The 17638-nt window shown below is 40.2% G+C and overlaps 2 protein-coding genes across 2 annotated transcripts; one reads left to right on the top strand and one right to left on the bottom strand.

Moving 5' to 3' along the window:
* Nucleotides 1-649: 649 nt before the first annotated feature.
* LOC103709938 (leucine-rich repeat receptor-like serine/threonine/tyrosine-protein kinase SOBIR1) lies at nt 650-3682 on the bottom strand. The gene is given in 3 exon segments (XM_008795474.4): nt 650-1095; nt 1098-2832; nt 3662-3682. Coding segments are annotated over 3 exon segments (1989 nt in total). The 3' UTR covers nt 650-862.
* Nucleotides 3681-4978, top strand: LOC120107628 (leucine-rich repeat receptor-like serine/threonine/tyrosine-protein kinase SOBIR1). The gene has a single exon (XM_039120981.1). The coding sequence runs from the start codon at nt 3681-3683 to the stop codon at nt 4917-4919; it is 1239 nt and encodes a 412-aa protein (XP_038976909.1). The 3' UTR covers nt 4920-4978.
* The last annotated feature ends 12660 nt before the right edge of the window (nt 4979-17638 follow it).

The raw sequence follows: 17638 nt of genomic DNA, 5'->3' as shown, positions 1-17638 counted from the left end.
GTAGCAGCTGCAAGCATATCCGAACCCACCATTGACAGGAGACCAGGCGATCCTTTAAACTTCATTTCTCAAGTAATACCAATTTTTATGTAGCAGGGACCCCTCGAGGAAAAAAAAAAGAAGCTGTTTTCGATTAAGAGTTGCCTATAGTCATTGATGGGTAGCTGGCCATGATCTTTTGGGAGGCTTATCAACTATAAAAAGTCTTATTGTTGGCGGTTGAAAAAGCAAAGATCTCATAACCCTATTTTTTAAGCTATAAAAGCTTTGCTTGTCAAAGGAGCAAGCTGTTCATGGAAGCTTAAAAATTCTTGTTGACTTTGACTGTCGAAATACGTATGCTTGACCATCTTTACATAACGATATTAGGCTCCAATTAATCTAGGTCTAACCAGCCCCAAAAATCCCATCAGGTTTGGATGATCAGCAAATAGATGTCCCTCCCCACTAATCCAAGCTCATGCTTCATACTTTTGCAATCCCAAATTATTATTACCCAAGCTCTTACTTTTTTTTTAATCTTGGCGCGCATGAGTTGACCAAGCCCTGCTCTTAGAGAGAACTCGAGTTGTTCATGAACACCCTTGATCATTTGCAGCTCCCTATGAGAATTTTATGATAATAAAATATCCACAAAGAAGAAAGAGAATTTGAGAGCAGACTGAGACTTTTATTGAAAAGCATACTGTGAGGAGCATTCACTTTCATATAATTTATATAATAGAAGTTACAGTCGTAGCGAAAAGTCTATGGAGTATTTATATCATAATACATTTGTTTTCTCCTTGGTAATGCTTCTTGCCAAACATGATCAACTTTTTTCATGCCTACTAGCTGTAAAATACCTTCCTGCCAAACTTAATTACTGGTGCTTTATTTGCGACAGCATGGTCCTGATCTCCTTGCTGCTAGGCCTTGCCTTCGGGTCATCCACTGTGCAAAAACAAGCAATCCTAAGCACCAGCAACATCTGCTCTTCAAACCCATTCCCCACCAGCTTCGTATCTATCGCTGCCCGCGGGTTTAACGAGTTCATCATGTTCCTCACCCACTTCACCAAGCTCATTTCATGCGTGTCCTGGAAGAAGTCATCGATGGCAACTTACCAATCACCAGCACTGCCAAAATCACTCCAAAACTGAAGATATCACACTTCGCTGTGAACTTCAGCGTCTGGTGATACTCCGGTGCAATATACCCCACGGTCCCGGCAAGGTTCGAGGTGGTTATATGAGTGTTGGCGTCAGGCATCTCCTTGGCTAAACCAAAGTCTGCTATCCTCGCCTCCATGTCATCATCCAGCAAAATATTTCCTGGCTTGAGATCTCGGTGAATTATCTGAGGCTTGTGGTGGATATGAAGATACTCCAAGCCGGCAGCGATTCCGGTGGATATCTTGTGCCTTGCTAGCCAGTCCAGATCTCGCCGGCCCTCCGAGACCTCCTTGAGCACATCCTGAAGGCTTCCATTCTTCATGTACTCATAGATCAAGTAATGGCAATCCGGGAGGGAAACATGAGCCAGCAGCGGTAGCAAATTCCGGTGACGGATATAGCCGACGGTCCGAATCTCCGACCGGATCTGACGCATCCACTTGTCGAGCAGCCTGCTCTCCTCATCAGTAGGTTCGGTATTGTCAAGTGTCCTCCTCCTGACCTTCTTGATAGCGATCTCCCTCCCGGGTTTCTCCGGCGTACCTGGGAGCTGGGCCTTGTAGACCTCGCCACAGCCGCCCCGGCCGATGACCTCCAAAGAAGCGAGTCCATCCTCCTTCTCCAAGAATGCGAGGTGTTCGGCGCGCTTGATGATCGGGCTGAAGATGGATGGCCCTCCTGGATTCTTGTACCGGCCCCGGATGCAGTTAATCAGCAGCCGGAAGAGGATGGAGATAGCGAGACCGGAGAATATGCCGGCCACCGAGCCGACAAGGAAGCCGATGATCCAGTTACGCACACGGTGCTTGTGCCTGTGATGATGCCGATGCGATGATGATGGCGCCGGCGCCGGCGCCGTGGCGGTGGCTGAGGAATTGCTGTTTCTTGAAGAATTGCTGTGTGTTGATGAAGAATTGTTGGTTGAATTGTGGCTCGGGAGGAGGCTCCGGCGCCCGGGGGAGTTGTCAGAGGCTGGTTGGGCGATGAGGTTGGGGTTGTTGGACAGGTCGAGATGGCGGAGCTTGGGGAAGAATTTGAGAGAACGGGGGACGGGGCCGGAGAAGAGGTTGCCGGCGAGGGAGAGGTTCTCGAGGTAGGGGAAGCGGCGGAGGAAGGAGAGGTCGCCGTAGAGGCGGTTGGAGGACAGGTCGAGGGAGCGGAGGTTGGAGAGGGAGGCGAGCTCGCGGGGCACCTCGCCGGAGAGGCGGTTGGCGTGGAGGTCGAGCACGCGGAGGGCGCGGCAGCGGGCGAGCTCGCGGGGTAGGCCGCCGGTGAGGCTGTTGCCGGGGAGGGAGAGCTCGCGAAGGGCGGGGAGGCGGCCGACGGCGGGGGAGAGAAAACCGGCGAGGCCGGTGTCGGAGAGGGCGATGCGGGTGGCGGCGCCGCCGGCGTCGCAGGTCACGCCCCGGATGAGGCAGGGGTCCTCGGATACGGTGTGGCCGAGATCGGAAAGAAATCGGCGGAGGGAGTCGGAGTCGATGCCGGCGTCGGCGACGGCGAGGGTGGCGGCCGAGAGGAGGAGGAGGACGAGGAGGAGACGTATAGCCATGGTTAATTTGCGACTGGCATGGAGGTGTGAATTTGGCGGTGCAATTAAAGGGGAATGGGTTGTGGAAAAGTTCGAGCGCCGGGAGGGGGAAATGGACGGTGATGGAACGGCCGTGGAAGAAATGGGCGGCTAGCATTTGTTGGAAGACTTTGATGTCAACGAGGGCGTGTCGTTTGGGACCCTTCGATGTTGACCGGATGTTTCAGGGTGTCGTATTATTTGGTTTGCATTACTTGGTGGTGTTTTATTGGACAAAGCTGGTGTGTGGTGTTGGAGTCTTTGTAGGTAGCATGTTGCCGTCCAGAACGTGAAGAAGTAGGAGGAAAAGTTCCCCACGCGCCTTGACTGCTGACCACGGACAATATGGCCAAGGGGTTTGCAAATTTTTTTTAGATCACACATTTTCTACAAGTGAGACTTAGCAAAGGAGACTAGAGTTTTTTTCCAACAATCAGGAGTCAACTGGCCTCTTCTTTGAAATAAGAAGAAAAAGGCCAGGTATTCGGCCTGAAAAAGGATATACAATACAAGAACTTAGAGGGAGAACCTAAGAAAGTCATAGGTTCCAGTATTATTATTTTAGGTAACATTTGATTTGGCTATGAAGTAAAAATTTATTAAAAAAAAAAGAAGATAAGTTGAAAGGAATAAAATCTATTATTTAGATTTTGTTGTAGGGACAAAATTTTTCTCCCACTTTTTTGATATGTTTCAAAGTAGATTGGGGCAAAATTATAATTGAGAGTCTAAGTTTCAAAAAAAAGCAGATAGACTTTCAAGAGCAGTAGGAAGGCATAAAAATCTCGCTTAGACCAAGTCGTCACCCATGTGATATTTGGAGTATGTGGCTGGAAGTCTTTGTGATGCGTAACGTCTGAATGACTTCTCTGAATTAGATTTCTAAGTTGTTAAATCGTCTTCTTATCGCCATTTTCATCCTCTAAGAAATTCCTAGTACATCACCTCCCTTCTTGGCCATGGTCACCCTTCTTCCTCTGCCTGTCATCTTCCTCTCTCTAATCACCTCTTGTAATGGTAGCAGGAGTATTAGAAGTCCAAACAAAAGCTTCATCAAAACCACCATGTTTTACACACCTGCAGAGAAATCAAGTGTTCCTTCATCGGATCAGAAATTTCATATCAATCCTATAGGAGTTGCAGTTGGTTTTCTAACACCTATCCTTTTGTTTCTATGCTGGTTGGCTGTAAGATATTGGAGGAGGAACAAAAGCTGTAACAAAGTTGGTGATGACTCTCGGCCGACATTATTCACCCCAATGATCAGGTCCATTGATCTCTCCTTCTTGGAAAAGCTGGAACAAGGTGGCCTCCAGTTGGAGATCGTTGGTCGTGGGGGGTGCGGCGAGGTCTACAAAGCTGAGTTACGCAATGGAGTGAGAAGAATGAAGATTGCAATCAAGAGGATAATGCAACCAGCAATTGATGCAGGAGAGCTCTGTGAAGGGGAAACCAAATTCCTGAACCTTCAGATGCAGCAAATCAGATCAGAAATCCAAACAGTTGGTCAACTGGGACACCCAAATATTCTGCCTCTCTTAGCTCATGTGTCACGGCCAAACTGCCACTACCTTGTCTACGAGTTCATGAAAAATGGAAGCTTGCATGATGCCCTCAAGGGTGCTTCCGATGGATCGAAAAACCTGGAATGGCCGATCCGATATAAAATCGCACTTGGTGTTGCTGCCGGCCTTGAGTATCTTCATATAGCACGTAGGCCACGCATATTTCATAGAGATTTGAAACCTGCAAACATATTGCTTGACGATGATCTAAATGCTCGGATCTCCGACTTCGGGCTTGCGAAATTGGTGCCAGACTCGATCAGGAGTGCAAGGAGATCGAAGGTGGCAGGAACGATAGGTTACATCGCACCTGAATATTATCAGACGCTGATGTTTACCGATAAATGTGATGTATACAGCTTTGGGGTGGTTCTTGCAGTACTGGTCAGTGGCAAGTTTCCAACTGATGAATTCTTTCAGGGAACAGATGAGTTGTGCATTGTGAAATGGGTTCGGAATGCGATCAGGTCAGATGACCCGAGGGTGGCCATAGACCGGAAGCTGTTGGGGAATGGGTTCGAGGAGCAGATGCTGCTGGTTTTGAAAATTGCTTGCTTTTGTACTTATGATGATCCAATGGAAAGGCCAAATAGCAGGGATATCCATTGTATGCTATCTCAAATTAAGCATTAAAGGTGCTTCACATAAATTCTGCTGTATAAATTATCATCTTTATCTTAATTTGGCATGTTGTTGAGAACCAAAGGATCCTTTTTTTTCAAGTGATTGTTTTAATACAGTTTTTCTATAAAGTTAGTGGAACAATTATGGTGGAATTATTACTTAAAATTCTTTTTCTTTTTCTTTTTTCTTTTTATTGAGCGGTAGGGATGTAGAATAGAAGGATCCAATTCTCTAAAAAGTAAAGAATGCATTACTAACAAAACACCAAGGTGGAGGTAGTCAGATTACTCTAGATAGTAATTAAGAAGCTTTTCTTTGCTGCAAAGAAAAAAAACCAACTATTAAAGAGAGAAATAACTGTATTGATTACGTTTGGTCTTAAAAGATGTTTTGCTAAGTGTTGGTGCTTGAAATCGCCCAACCAAGGTGCCGAGCTGCCTAAGTTGCCGGAGGGCACAAAGGATTGGCTGAAGATCGTGATGCACCCCGAGGTGGACATTGTGCTCGGGTGGCGATGGCTCCAAAGCTGGCCGCTCTCGAAGTGGTACTGGAAAGAGGAGAGGAGACTATGCTTGGACCTTCGTTCCGATGCTAGATTCAGCTTGAAATAGCAAAAACGAAAAAGTCTTCTTGTTGGAGAGTTTTTGGCGAGGAACCCTTCGATGCCTAAGTTAGATGGACTCTAACAAAATAGAGGAGGTATTACGAGAGTGGCAGAGTGACAACACAAAGAGGTAAGAGGGTTTGAGAGAACTTACCTGGAGGGTCTCCAGGGAATGGTTTATATAGGCAAGGATTGGTGCCCGTCGCAGAGAAATTCGACCATGTAGATCGACCATTTTTGGTAGCCCATCGCACATCCAAAGGTCACATGCTGGTCTTTCGCCCGTGCATCATGCTCCATGCATCTTGTCCATGCAGTTATGCAAATCGCTCGCGATCGTGGCCGAACACTAGCTAGGAGGAGATTAGAAAGACTCTACGCACGCCTCTAGGTCGGCTAGGTGGTGGGCTTCGACGAGTTGATCGGAGGTTTCGTGAAGAGCTTTTATTGGTCGGTTTCCACATCAACTGTAGTAGGTTCTGAGGCATATCTCTAAAAAAACTTGGTATTTATTTATTTTTAAATACCATGGAACATTGCAACAGCAAGTTGGTTGAAAACAAGTCAAGTTTTTTTCCCCCTTTAACAAATAGAGCTTTAGTTTATGAATAGGTGATTAATCTTTGCCTTGGGATCATTTCATAAAACACACCCCCTAAAGTTGTCTGGTTTCCATCAAATCCTAAGGAGATGTTGGGATGTCTTGTTGATGGGCATTTTGTCTAATGGAAATATAGAAGATGGAGTTAGGAAAATTTAGATACAGGGTTTTGATATGAATGATTTTGGAATGCAATTTAAAAATTACATGATTCAGGCTCATCTCAAGATGGGGTAATCAAGTTGAAATCTTCTTGGGATAGAAAAAATTGAGACATTATCGATAATGACCCAAGTGTTGGAAAGCTAGTTTGCCATTGTCGATGCTCTTGTGGCCAAATCGCATCCTAACCTTCTGAGGAGGATACAATTTAGTTTGCGCCTTGCACGTTCCTATTAAAATATGAATGACAAATGCCACAATGCGTTTTAGTAAATTTAAGAGCCTGTGGACTAAACCGTATGCAGTAAGAGATTAGGATGTTGAAAGTGGTTTACCTCATATATCTTATACATTGCACATAGATTGAGATATTGATTCACGTAGAGCCATTTGATATACTTTATCCATTGTCTATGAAGTATCTATTCTCTTAATTTTTTCTTAATTTTTAATTTTTTAATAGATAACCCTAAAACCTAAATTTCAGTAAAACATGTTTCATGTGAAGCATATGGATAGTTATAAAGCTCATAGTGCATCTTGGAAAAAAAATCTCCTCGAAGATTGATTTTGCAAGAAAAAAAATATATTATCCAATTTTGTAGTTTCGTCCGTATTAAACCTTTTTCAAGCCAAATTATCCCTTTGTATATCTAACAACACAGTTCCTTTATATGGTGGCCAAAATATATAAAGTGACGAAAATTGGGTTCAAATTGATGAGGTATACATGGAAAAACATCAGAGAAAGGGAGGCCAAGAGGAAAAGGAGCTTCATCATTGGTAGCGAAGTTGAGGTGGGGCTTATAGGCGAAGATGTCATAATAAGCGATGTGGGGTTGAAGATGAGGTATGACTCGTGATAGAGTTATGGAGGAGGGTGGCGATGTTCATAAAGGGATTACTGGTGAGAGTAGCAATAAGGGAGGGAGGTTGTTCTCTTATAGCGCCCATAAAGGGAAGGAAGAGATGGACAGGGTGGCAAACAAGGATGGGGAGGAGGAGGGGCGTCCGTAGGGTGCTAATAAAGATGGACCAAATGTCAAGGCTATGAAGAGGACGATGATGCCGATGAAAGAGCACATGGGATGATGGTCAAGGTATCGGAAGAAGACGAGGTGGTGAGTTCTATAAGACATGCCATTTATGCTAATACAAACTGGGGGGATATATCTTTTGTACCGATACATAGATATGGATTGGTAACATATATTGCCTTTACCGTTAGATCACAAACAATGGCAAGAGTTCACTATCAGATAAGTGGCAACCCCAAGTCAGCAACTATACATTGTTACAAGACATATGATAGCAAAAAACTCTATAGCCTTTTGGCTAGCTGGGAGCTTCTCCGACTATAAATTCAATTTTAATCATGTACGTGACTGTGCATGCACCTTTGCAGTGGTTGCAAACTCACTATAGCATTGCACCAATAATAACATTGAGCCTTGTCAACCATGGACCTGAGCAATAATGCAAACTTTAGTATTGAATGGCTTGAGACAAAGATGGTCGAGAGCATTAAAATCATGAGATAGCTTTAGGCATCACTACCAATGGTCTTAACCTCATTGCAAGTACTCCTAGCCCTGCATCACATAGCACCAATAGCTCAACACAACCTTTACAAAGAGCCTGATGTTGCTAATTTTTTAAGTTAGAATTGCTGCATCAACAACCAATATCAAAAATCTGATGAGGAAGAAGACAATAGGATTCACAATAAAATTGTGTGCTTGACCATGGATGAGTTTTTTAGGAAGTTGGAGACGATGACTTCTCTGAACTGACTATCTTTGATTGATGACTAATTTAGTTATTACTATTTGTCTATTTAGAAGCAAGTCTAATTTATAAGGGCCAAGCTTAAAGGCCTAGCCTGCATCAGGTGGTCCACTATAGGGGACAACTGTGCTAGCTATAGCAACAGGCTCATCACATCGGGCCTAGGTGAGAGAGAAGTTGGAAAACCATTATATCCATTCAGATTAAATAATGAATTATATCAATCCAAGAGTACTAAGAAATCATATCCATTTTGCAATAGGACTAGAATGTAGTAGCCTAGATCAAAAATCTTGATGAGGCTTACTAGTTGGCTATGCAGGTTGAAGGGTTCTTGAAGAATAAAGACCTCAGGATAGCTTTTCAGGTGGAGGTCCAACCTATGCCCAATGTTAGCAATCTCAAAACTAGCCCTATTGACTCTCTCCTTAAGGATGCCCCATCCAAGCCCAACATTGATAAGTTGAAGATAAGAACCACCTTGAGTGTAACTAAATCTGGTGTCTAATACTACAAGTCCAGAGGTTATGCTCATGTAGTTGCATAGTGTTTTAATCAAACTCTTAATTGTTACTAGCCAAGTTAGGTAGAACACACCGATCTCATTAAGAAAGATATTGAGTCAGCTCTAGAAGACCTCAAGGACACACAAGAGGATAAGCCCATTGTCAATGAAGTAGAAGAGCCTAGCTATTGCTCCCTCATTCTTTACCAAGTCTTTGTGGCACCTTAGGAAGAGAAAAAGATGGATTGGAGGTACAATAACATCTTCCATCATCCTATTGTCTACTAGGATCTCTCCATCAATCATCATCGATGGTAGCAGTAGTAAGAACATAGCCTCCAAGAAGCTTATTAATAAACTTAGGCTACAATTATTTATTAGCCAGTACCATACCAAGTTGTTTGAGTCGATGACCAAGCCATATTGCAAATAGCAAGTGTCTCGTCTCTTTCAAGTGCAACAAGAAGAAGTCTGTTGGGACATGATACCACGAAGGTTAGTCACGTCTTTATGGGTTGACTATGGATCTAAGATCATGATGCTTTCTACAATGGTCATGAAAATACATATACCTTCACTCTAAGTAGGAGAAGGATCAAGCTACTACCGAGATCCGATGAAGAGTGGAAGAAGGTGACAAAGGAAGAGCATGAGAAGGTAAACAAAGTGCTAGTCTACTCTATCAAACTATAGCACCTAGCAAGCTAAGCTTGAACCTCCAAAGTTATTTGATTATTAGAAGAAAGTCTCCATCCAAAACCGATAATCAATGCTTGAGATTTTGAGTCCATAATACATTGAAGACAATTGATCCTATGGTATGATGATCCTAGCCCTTTAAACATTAAATTTCATAACTAAAGGTCTAAAAAGAATATTGAAATAGGCCAAATATCACCAAAGATGACGATATTAAGGACATAATGGAAATCATATTGAGACAAGACACACTGTTGCAAGGCTCCTAAGTAATCCTTGGACCATCTATGACCAACCAAGAGGGGTACCCAAAGTGACACTTGACTATCCAGTGTCAAAAGAGTTCAATATAAAATTAAATGAAGTTGTAGCATTGTCAAAAGGGTTCAATATAAAATTAAATGAAGTTGTAGTATTGTGTAATCTAATGCATATCAGTCTAAAATATGGCTTCATCTTGATTATCATAGATTGAGCTTTAGACTTAAACTACTTCTATCATGTTTTCCATTGAGAAAGCCTTGCAACACCACTTGAATTATCTTAATTAGAGCTAAGATAGATAAGGAAGTTATGGGTAAAATATTGAATTAGTATCAGTGCAATCTAGGTGCAAAAATTAGATAGCAAGGTGTCAACTATCAGATAATCAGAAAGTAGTTCCAATGCTGTCCAATTAATTTGGAAAGCACTAACCATATAATTTAATCTAAGTGGATTTTCAAATATCTCTGAAGTCAGATCAGGATAGGTCCAAGTCAATTTGATGTCAATTAGTATGCCACTAGAGATCAACTTGAATGGCAGTTAGTATGTTGTTAGATCAACTTAGATAGAAATAAGTATGCTATCGAATTTGTTTTGCTTCTAGAAGCATCCACACAATGAGTCTTATCTAGGTGGTCTTAGGATTTCTTTTTTGAGTTTTTCCTGAATAATGAGGACAGCTTGTTGACCTTATCAACTGTAAGCTGTCTTAGAGCCTCTAAATACCCTGTGTGTGGCCCCTCTTATTATCAATAAAAAAAAACTTGTTTATTTAGGGACAACTCTTCACATTTTGCCTTGCATGGTGGGTTTCATTCAAGCTTTAGTTGATTATGGGGACAACGGTGAGCCCAATTAGTGGAATGGTCATGGCATGCAATGATGGTGTAACTTGGTATGTCTTCAATGATAATGGAGCCCTTTGATAGTAAGGCAACAAGTTACTAGCTATATTTTAGTATGAATTTGTATTATAGCCTTTTAAATTTTGAAATAATTCCTCCACTTTATAAGTTCTAGGTTTAGATTAAATGTCATATGGTATAATTAATTCTCAAATTATTCTTTCATAGTTTCAATCCAAAGCTAACATAGGCCATCCTTACATACATAAGTGATATCTATGCATCACAAATGACCTAATCACATATCTACTCTAGTAGCCAAATAGAGAAAAAATGGGCAATCTAGAAAGAATGGAGTAAACTATATTTAGGTAAGCTTTTGGAAGAGAAAAAGAAGCTTTTGGAAATATTGTTAGCTTGACGTTGAAGAGAAAAACAAACTTCTTTATGTGAATGAGTAGGAGAGGATTTTTGCTAAGAAATTTCTAGAGGATTTGGTGGCAAAGCAAGAGATACACTAGAAATAGTGGGCTAAAGAAGATTAAGGCAAGGGATAAAAGTGCAGGTTTCTCCCACAACGTTGCCAATGCAAGAAGGAGAAAGAATTGGATCTCAAAAGTGGAGGTTGATAGAGTTGAAAACTAAAAGTCAAGCATGTCTAGTGTTGACCTTCATTTATTTAAAGAGCTGCAAGAGCATGCATTGAAAGTTGATTGGGGAAGATTATACCCAGAGCAAATAGTTGATCTTATGGGGATGGAAATCCCTTTCACTAAGGTGGAAATTAAGGTAGTTATTAATGACATGCCAGAGGATAAAGCCTTGGAGCTAGATGGTTTTCTACTAATTATTTTTCTAAAGTACTCGGATTCCATTTGAGTTGACTTGGTTTCTTTCCTTGTAGGGAAAGGTTGAAGTTTTTGGACAACCAGTCTTTCATTGCTCTGGTGCCTAAGAAGTCTTTAGCTAAATAAATGAGGAATTTGAAGCTTGTTACCTTGATGAACATTCTCATGAAGGTGTTAACAAACATGTTGAAGTTTGTTGCAAAAGACTTCATGGATTTCTATCAATCTTCTTTCTTGGCTAGTAGTACGATTGTAGATGCTTTTATTATAGCTCACAGGTTCATATCCATTTCAACACACCTACTAAGAAGGGGTTGTGATCAGGTTAAACTTGATTTAAAAAAATATATAATATGGTGGGCTAGGACTTTAAATGTGTTGAAGTATTGATGTTTTGGTGCAAGATGGGTCTCTTGGAATAAAGTCAATTTTCTTGAAACTACTAAAACATCTTTTGTTATTAATGAAGAGCCCGGAGCTTGGATTTCTTAGAAATGAGAATTGTGCTAGGGATATTCTCTATCTCCATACCTTTTTGTCTTAGTGGTTCATTTCCTTAGCAATATCCTATCATTGGCCTAGTCAGAGAAAATGTTTATGAATTGTTTAAGTCTAGGTGTCTTTGTAGCCCCATGGTAATTCAGTTCGCAAATGGTATTCCGATTTTTGGTGAAACTGAATAAGAATTCCATCCATGCACTCAAGCTCATCTAGATGAGATTGGAACTCTTAGTAGGACTTAAGACAAATCTAGTAAAACTCTCTGATTTTTTTCAGTAATATTCAAGGGAAGGTTAAAAGATATGCTTAGATTTTGGGCTGTCAGCTAGAATCCTTCTTGAAAATTTTAAGGTAGAACTACATGTTTCTTATAAAAAGTTAGAGTAGGGATAGAGATGTCATATCTTATGCTTTCCAAGAAGATATTGGAAAACAAGACAATTTAGGAGTAATTATACTAGCCAAATGTGCTATGACAACCCTAGCTATTCCATACATAAGCTATCATAAGCTATCCATTAGCATAAAGATATCTTTTATGCTTACTTTTTACCTTTTTTATCAATTAAACGACCCATATTTTGTAGTCATTTTAAATTTGGTAGCCAAAAAGAAATTAGAACAAGTTGTGGTGTAACTATTCCAATAGGTATAAGTTTGCTTTCCCATGTTTCATATTCATGATCCAAATAAAGCCAAATAGTTAAGTTAGGATGTTGGATGTGCCTGTGTAAAAGGTTTATTTAAGAATTAAACTATAGAAAATGGAGGCTTGTGATGTGGAAGATTTGTTGGGTATCATTCATATTTCTTAAGTGATTCTTTGGTCCTTATCCTCTTTATGCATCATGTTATTCTGCTTGAGAATATGTACTTTTTTTATAGAAATTGTGGAGGTTTTGTCCAATACTAATTTTCTAAATTATTAATATTTTTTCTTCCCCTTGGTGCAATGAAGATGATGCCTTGCAAGAATGTATTATAAAAGTGGTTTGCAAGCATCTGTTAGATATTGGTGGGACGATAAGAAGACAAAATGCAACATAGATCAATTCAAGATTGTTAAGAAAATATATATGCACTAGATGATAGTGGGAAAGATGGCTTGCCCTGGTTATAGAAAAAGTTAATTTATGAGTAACACAAATTGCTTAGGTAATTGGAAATTAAGTCATCGATTGCTCTGGTTATATATGACATCAACATTAGATTCCAGAGTTGGTTAGTTATCTTAGTTAAAATATTTTGAATAATAAGATTTTTGGTACATAGTATTAGTGGACATAGATGCAAATTTTCTTTAAGAGACTTCGATTTGTTGCTTAAGCTCGAGTTAGAAGAAGAAATTAAGAGTTTGATTTTGGATTAGAGTTGGAAAAATGACTGCCCTAAAATTTGGTTGAAGCTCAAATGTGTGCTTGTTGAGGATGAGGAAGAGGAGTCACAGCAAACACTGAACATCTTGCAGAAGGTCTTGGTGACTAGAGGTTGGAATAAATTTTAGTTTGGAATGGAACAAAGTACGTAGGGGTCTCCTCCATTAAAGGTTTCTATGTTTTCTACATTGTGGAGGGGTCCTCTGTTTGCGTTCCTACCAATCTAAAGATACATTATTCTTGAAAGGGTTCCTATATTTGTTTGGCTATTGGTAAGCAACAAGTTGTTAACTAGAGAAAACTTTAGAAACATTATTGGAATGGGCTTGCTAGCTGTTGAAAAAGTATCAGAAAATAAGAAATAGTTGGCCATCTCTTTATTCATTATTAAGGGATTGCAGGTATGTCAAAAGATTTCTATCATCCCTTTAAGATTTGCAGAAGCCTGCAATCTACTACTGAGCTTTTTTGTCAATGGAGAAAGAAGCATGTGGAGAGTTTGAATGAAAGTTTGGGATATGATGGCTATAATGCTATTTTGGCTTGTTTGGCTTGAAAGAAACTAAAGAATTTTCAGGTAATTTCTGAAATAATTAAAACATTCACTATATTGGTGCATACACCTGTATCGAGCATACTGTATCGTATCATTACCGAACAAAGACTCGTTATGTTGAATCGAACCCTGTATTAGGCATATCGATACTTTACCAGCACGGTATAGGTAAGGATCTGGTACTAAGATTACAAACTTGTCACTCCCCAATTCGGAACATAACATAACCATGCTACTGTAGGGTACCACCCACAATAACATAAAGCCAATCATATGTATAAAAATTCTACTTATACAAAACATAATAATAATGGTCCAAAGCCTCTCATTAATTAAATAAGAATCAAATTGCTGGTATAGAGTTTCTAAACCTAATGTCGTGCGAATCTGGAGCATGACATGGCTGTGCTACCGAGGGGTACAACCGACGATATCAAGAAACTAAACATTTCAATTAACTTTCAAATTCATCATAACTTTCAAATTTATCTCAAAAAAAATATAATAAATAAAAGTTCAAGTTTATTATTCATTAAATGCAACTAATATTGGTTCCGAGTATCTACATCAAACATAAATACCAACCGATAATTCTTAATATTTTCTTCATCCTTATTGACCCTATTCGCTTAGAGAGAAAAATAAAAATAAAGATATATAAGCGATAAAGCTCGATAAGTAAATCTTACTCTATCTTACTAGATCAAGCATAAGTTTTTCCATATAATGCATCATTTAAAAAAATAACAAATATTATAAAATAAAGCATTTTATAGTACAATATATTAAAACAAGTCATAAAACTAATCATGCAAGCATAAACCATTCATATTATATAAACATGGTTCCAAGTTTATTTTGCAAATTAATTTATAAATCATTCTTCTATTATTTAACTATATTATAGTTCAAAATATTGCTCAGAGATATTCATGCTATGGTCACTTTGTACCCATGACACGGCCCGTGTTCATCATCGATAAAATATCATAGTTTGTATTCATTACCAATGTTAATCCATTGGCGAAGGGGCATTTTCGTTGGATGCTAACTTCAGAGTATCGATTTTCTAATTCTAGAAATTATACATAGCTATTTGAGAGCTTTTAGAAAACTTATATCTTTTTCTTAAAACATACATATAAATAGATAAAAAATACTAAATGGCATGATCATATTCATATTTCATAACAAAGATATTTTTATTAAAATATTAATGAAACTATTTTTTATAATAAAGCATGATTTTTATAACATATATGTTAATTCATAATTTTAAGAAAAGCATGATATTTTCATAAAAAAATTTATGCACGAAAAAAATGATCATTTGAAAAATAATGAGTGTAAGATCTACTTACCTCTTTCACCTTAGACCGTCAAACTTCACTAGACAAATTAGTTAACCATATTTAAAAATATTAAAAGCAAAATTAATTTCTGTTTGATGATTTTAATAGAATTAAAATACTAAAAAAATAAGATGGTTGGTTTGGTGATAGTGTTCGGTGGTCCGGAAAGGTCAAGTCTAAGCAATTTGATTAATGAATCATGGGGTATAGACTCGATCAGAGCAAAGGTCATTCAATAGAGTTTATCATCAGTGGGTTCCAGGGATACTTAATAAGACCGAGGTGATCAGTTCAGTAGACGGGCTGCGCACTAGGGCGGTTTAGGATCTCTTTGTGGGGTCATCTCAAGTTTGTAGAATAGGTGAATAGAACCCCTAGGATTCATGGGTTTTTTTACAAAGAGAAACAAGTAGATGATAGAGAAAGAAGAGAGAGAAAATAAGAGAGAAGGAGAGGATGGTCTCTCTCCATCCTCCTCTTCTTCTTTCTTTCTTTCTTTCTTGGTGAACAAGGGAGAAAGGGAGTGGGCCGATGGCTGTGGTCACGGTGGGGGTCAATGTCGGAGTGCTGGCAATATTGTCGGAGGTTCAACTATAGGTGGTGCTAGTCGGCGTTGGCGACCGATGGCCGAAAAAGGGAGAGCATGATCAAAAATAGAGGCAGAATAGAGGTGGTCTTGGATTGGTGGATTCGTATCCCTGTCACTCACCGGCGGCTGGGGGTCTGGGCAGATGCAGGGAGGTGGTTGGGGCTCTCGGCGACGAATGCTGCTGCAGCGGTGGTTGGAAAAGGGAAAAGAAGGACCAATAAAAATAGGAGAAAAATTGGGTCCCCTTTTGTCGGTTGATTTTTGTCTAATTTCTCAGCTGTGAGTCATTATTTTGGATTGTGGGAAGAAGAAAAAGGGAAGGGAGGAAGCACAAGGCGTTGACTCAGCTTTGGTAGCCCCGATTTTTGGCGGGCATAATGACCCTAGGCGGACGACGCACAAGAAAAAGAAAGAAGGAAAAAAAGGTGACGGTGGTCAACGATCGTCGATGGTGCTTGAAGGAGAGTTAGGAGGGCTTTATATAGAGTGGAGACTAGGGTTTCCTAGTCTCCAGCAGAGTTCGAGGAGTCATCCTCCTCCTCCTCTCCGTGTTCAAGCAGGGCTTTGCCCTGTTCGGATCCTATACGGGCCTTCGGGCCATTCCAGGCCGGTTAGTGGATCGGATCTAGTTCGGTCCTTCACAACCAAGATTCTCATATCTTCAAAAACCCATATTTTAAAAATCCATAAAATTATTAAGTACGAGTTCATAATAAAATAATCAATGAAAATTCTACTACGAAAGCCTCTTAGCATGATTTCCAAGCCTGAATGACTTTTCACTCCTAGCCATAATAAACTACTATTATTGGTAGTTTGAAAACTAATGAGGTGGGTAAAGATTACCTACTTCTTTCATCTTGAATTCTTAAAATTCAACTGAGTGAATTACTTGAATCAATTCAATACCATGCAAGGCGCAATTAATTCATATTTAATAAATTCAATGGTATTAAAATTTAAAGAGAGAGAAAAAGAGGGCGGTTGGCCGGGTGACGGCGTTTGGTGGCTCTGATTGGGTTAGATTTAAGCGACTCAATCGGTGGATCATGAAGCAAAATTTTAATTAGGGTCTAAGATTTCAAGAATGCTTGACAAAGGCTGGGGTGATGGGTCGACAAGCTGTGTAGGTACCAAGGCAGCTCAGAGCCACTTCATTTGGGTTAAGTTAGATCCATAAAAAAAGAGAGATGGGACACGAACTGGGTCCAAGGATCTTCTTAGAGAGAGAAAGAAGAGGGAGAAATAAGAGAGTGAAAGAGGGATGCTTTGCCTCTCTTAGAAGAAGAAGGAGAGATAGAGGTTGCTAGAGCGGGAGATAGTGAACATTCGGTGCAGCGACCAACTGATGAGAAAACAAAGAAAAAAGGGTCAGAAAAATAGGGGAACAAAGATTTCCTTATTTTGGGCACTGGCTGTTCATCGGTGGCCATGACTTCACCATGCAGGATCACAGAGATGCCAAGAAACTTGGCAAAGGGTCTTGCATCAATGGGCAGTGACACCAGTGGCTGGTAAAAGGGGAAAAAAGAGAAGATAACAGGAGCGGAATAGAGGACGACAATGGTGATGGAAATCTGGTGTTTTTTTGCTAAAATTGAATCGGTAGCCATGATCTTATATACAAAAAAGTAGCGGAGAGGGAGAATCCATGGGTGGTGGTGCTTACCTCATCTTCGGCGAGCAGTGGCGGAAAGCACAAGAACACGATGCGGCAGAACTCAAATAGAAGAAAGGGAGAAGGAGGTGGCGGTGATCGATGGTGGGTGGTCATGAGGGGAGGGGAGACCTTCTTATAGAAGAGCTCTAGGACTGTTCTTCTTTGCGTGGACACTATTTTCGACCTCCATATGTGGGAGTCTTCTATCGTCCGCTCATATGTGGGATATGCGTGGGCCAACCAATTGGGCCAAGCCCAAGTTAGGTTGGTTAAATAGACCAAGTACTGACCACATCCTCACAGAACCTTTATTTAAACTAATACCAAGAAAAAGAGTAATCATCCAAAAAAAATCTTATCTAAAAAAAAATACTT

Source organism: Phoenix dactylifera, unplaced genomic scaffold, assembly GCF_009389715.1.
Source record: "Phoenix dactylifera cultivar Barhee BC4 unplaced genomic scaffold, palm_55x_up_171113_PBpolish2nd_filt_p 000930F, whole genome shotgun sequence".
NCBI classification, from domain to species: Eukaryota; Viridiplantae; Streptophyta; class Magnoliopsida; order Arecales; family Arecaceae; genus Phoenix; species Phoenix dactylifera.
This window is presented reverse-complemented; position numbering and strand designations above follow the sequence as displayed.